General features: G+C 56.0%; 1 protein-coding gene across 1 annotated transcript in view; it reads left to right on the top strand.

Moving 5' to 3' along the window:
- CCT5 (chaperonin containing TCP1 subunit 5) overlaps positions 1-2,540 on the top strand; it is a 14,553-nt gene that overhangs the window by 10,663 nt on the left and 1,350 nt on the right. Inside the window, exons 7-10 of the mRNA XM_077749422.1 lie at positions 4-123; positions 428-613; positions 1,206-1,343; positions 1,845-2,025. Coding sequence (XP_077605548.1) covers positions 4-123; positions 428-613; positions 1,206-1,343; positions 1,845-2,025 — 625 coding nt within the window. The remainder of the gene's footprint in view (positions 1-3; positions 124-427; positions 614-1,205; positions 1,344-1,844; positions 2,026-2,540) is intronic.

Here is a 2,540-nt window from a genome sequence, read left to right as displayed (position 1 = left end):
CAGATAAAAGAAACGGGCGCTAACCTGGCCATCTGCCAGTGGGGCTTTGACGACGAAGCCAATCATTTACTTCTTCAGAATAACTTGCCTGCAGTTCGTTGGGTCGGAGGACCAGAAATAGAGGNGGGCAGGCACAGCCTCCGGTCCTTGCTGCAGCAAGGGTGCAGGTGGGCGCGCGGAGCGTAACCTGGTCGGGAGAGGTGACCCAGAGGGTGGTGGCGTCACACGGAGACGCCAGCTCTTCAGAAACACGCTCATTTCGTATGCCTTCTTGGGTTGACCTTGTAATCTAGGGGCTAGGGTGCATTGCACTTGGGTGTGCGAGTTAGCCCTGGGTGGATTTGGCTCACCTGCGGCCTGGTGTTGAGCGCCCAGTGCTCACCAGCACCTTCCCGCCCCTGCCTCTACCCCCCCACCCCCACCCCAGCTGATCGCCATCGCGACGGGAGGGCGGATCGTGCCGCGGTTCTCAGAGCTCACCCCTGAGAAGCTGGGCTTCGCTGGGCTTGTGAAGGAGATCTCCTTCGGGACGACTAAGGACAAGATGCTGGTCATTGAGCAGTGTAAGAACTCCAGGGCTGTGACCATTTTCATCAGAGGAGGAAACAAGATGGTGAGAGTCTGTTACTCATGCTGCACAGTTTTCTGTTTTTGGCATATGGTTTGATTTTGCCCCTTCTGTGTGTGGCTGTGATGTAGTCGCTGTTTTTCAAAATATTTTTCTCAAAAGAAACGGTGACTTGCCGTGGTGTAAAGTCACTGAGGGGCACAGCTGTTTATGCTGTGAGGCGCACGGGCCTTTCTTGCGTCGCGGGGTGACAGTAGGGCACCCATGTGAATGGCGCTCGCTGGTAATCTCCCTCCTGCGAGAGCGGGACTGTGTCGCATCAAGGTCAGTTAGACGCGCCCGGAGGTTTCTCCTGGTCACTATTGGATTGTGTGACTGCTTCCCATGGTCGCATGTCCCAGAATGTGTCACTGGCTGCCTCCTCTGTCTGCTGTTCTCGTCACCACACGACAGAGGGAGGGGGAGAACAGCGGAACTCACCCTGGAATGGACATCCTGCCTGGGCTCTCCGTTTGTTCTCAACCAAAGTGGCTCCGGCAGGGAGTTGGGAGTAGCTCTCGTACCCGGCGCACACCGAGGGTACATCCGCACCGGGTCCTGGACACGGGGCTGTGGTGACGTGGACTGTCTTCCCTAGATCATCGAGGAGGCCAAGCGCTCCCTTCATGATGCTCTGTGCGTCATCCGGAACCTCATCCGGGATAATCGTGTCGTGTATGGTGGTGGCGCTGCTGAAATCGCCTGTGCTTTGGCGGTCAGCCAGGAGGCGGACAAGGTAAGTCCCGCACGGGGCCTCCCAGACCATGCGGAGGGCGGTGGGGCTGTGGGCAAACTGGGGGACCTGCACCCCAGGAAACAAAGTGTCACCGCACTGGGTAACCAGTGTCTGGTCTGCTGATCATCGCCCACATGTTGAGGCGCAGGCTGCCAAAAACTGGCGTTGGTCAGCTTTTTTCAACCTTTCCAGCTTTGAAATAACAACTCTAGTCTTCAGTGTTCTTGTTTGAGGTTCAAAGTTGATTGAATGTCTTAACTGTCATAACTAAAAGTAGTCAGAGCTCATTTGTTTCTGGACTTCTCTCCCGTGTCTACCTTTTCCATCCTTCCTCTGTGGTGACGTTTTAACTTTCTAGTAGTTTAAAAATAATCACGATGGTCTATTCTTAGAATTCTTCGTGAGTTAGGTTTTCAACGGATGTGATTTACTTAAAACCTTTCCAAATTGCCGGCTTGTCGTGATTTTTGCTGATGCGTGCGCTTGCCTGTTCCCCGCCAGTGCCCGACCTTGGAGCAGTACGCCATGCGGGCGTTCGCCGATGCGCTGGAGGTCATCCCCATGGCCCTTGCTGAAAACAGCGGCATGAATCCCATCCAGACCATGACCGAAGTGCGTGCCAGACAAGTGAAGGAGGCGAACCCCGCGCTCGGGATCGACTGTTTGCACAAGGGAACAAACGGTGAGGAGCCGTCGCAACCCGCGGGGCTGTGTCGGGGTCCAGCTGGGCGATTTCCTGCTGGCCCGCGGTGCGCGCTGCCTCCCGCAAGCCTCCACGCGGCAGGGCTTCGGGCGCCGAGACTTGCGTGTGTGGTGCGATTGCCCGAGGGGCTGGGGAGGCTGCGGGCCCTGTGGCGCGGCGCCCACCCTAGTGACAGGGACCTCTGTGTCCTACCAGAGGGGACTCCGTTTCGGTCTCTGGTTTGTGAAAGCCCTCTTTCTCTTGCTTTTTAACACGAGCGTCTGTCAGGTGGGTTCCCGGTGTCTTGGGAGGCAGCCCTGCAGTTGGGTGACTTTTGTGCCGCCCGCTTATTCTGTGCCCTTATCCAGGAACGAGGGCATGTTTTCAGGTGTCCCGTGCTGGGACTGTGGCCATCTGTGTAGTTTAGAGGCTGATTTTGCTTAAGCTTAAGTGATTCCTTACTAGTGGGGCCAGGCCCACACTTTTTATATTTTTTTTAATGTTTGTTTTTGACC

This window comes from Crocuta crocuta, unplaced genomic scaffold, assembly GCF_008692635.1.
Source record: "Crocuta crocuta isolate KB4526 unplaced genomic scaffold, BGI_CrCroc_1.0 scaffold89, whole genome shotgun sequence".
In the NCBI taxonomy this organism is placed as follows: domain Eukaryota; kingdom Metazoa; phylum Chordata; class Mammalia; order Carnivora; family Hyaenidae; genus Crocuta; species Crocuta crocuta.
Note: the sequence above shows the minus strand (reverse complement) of the source record. Positions and strands in the feature narration are given on the sequence as shown.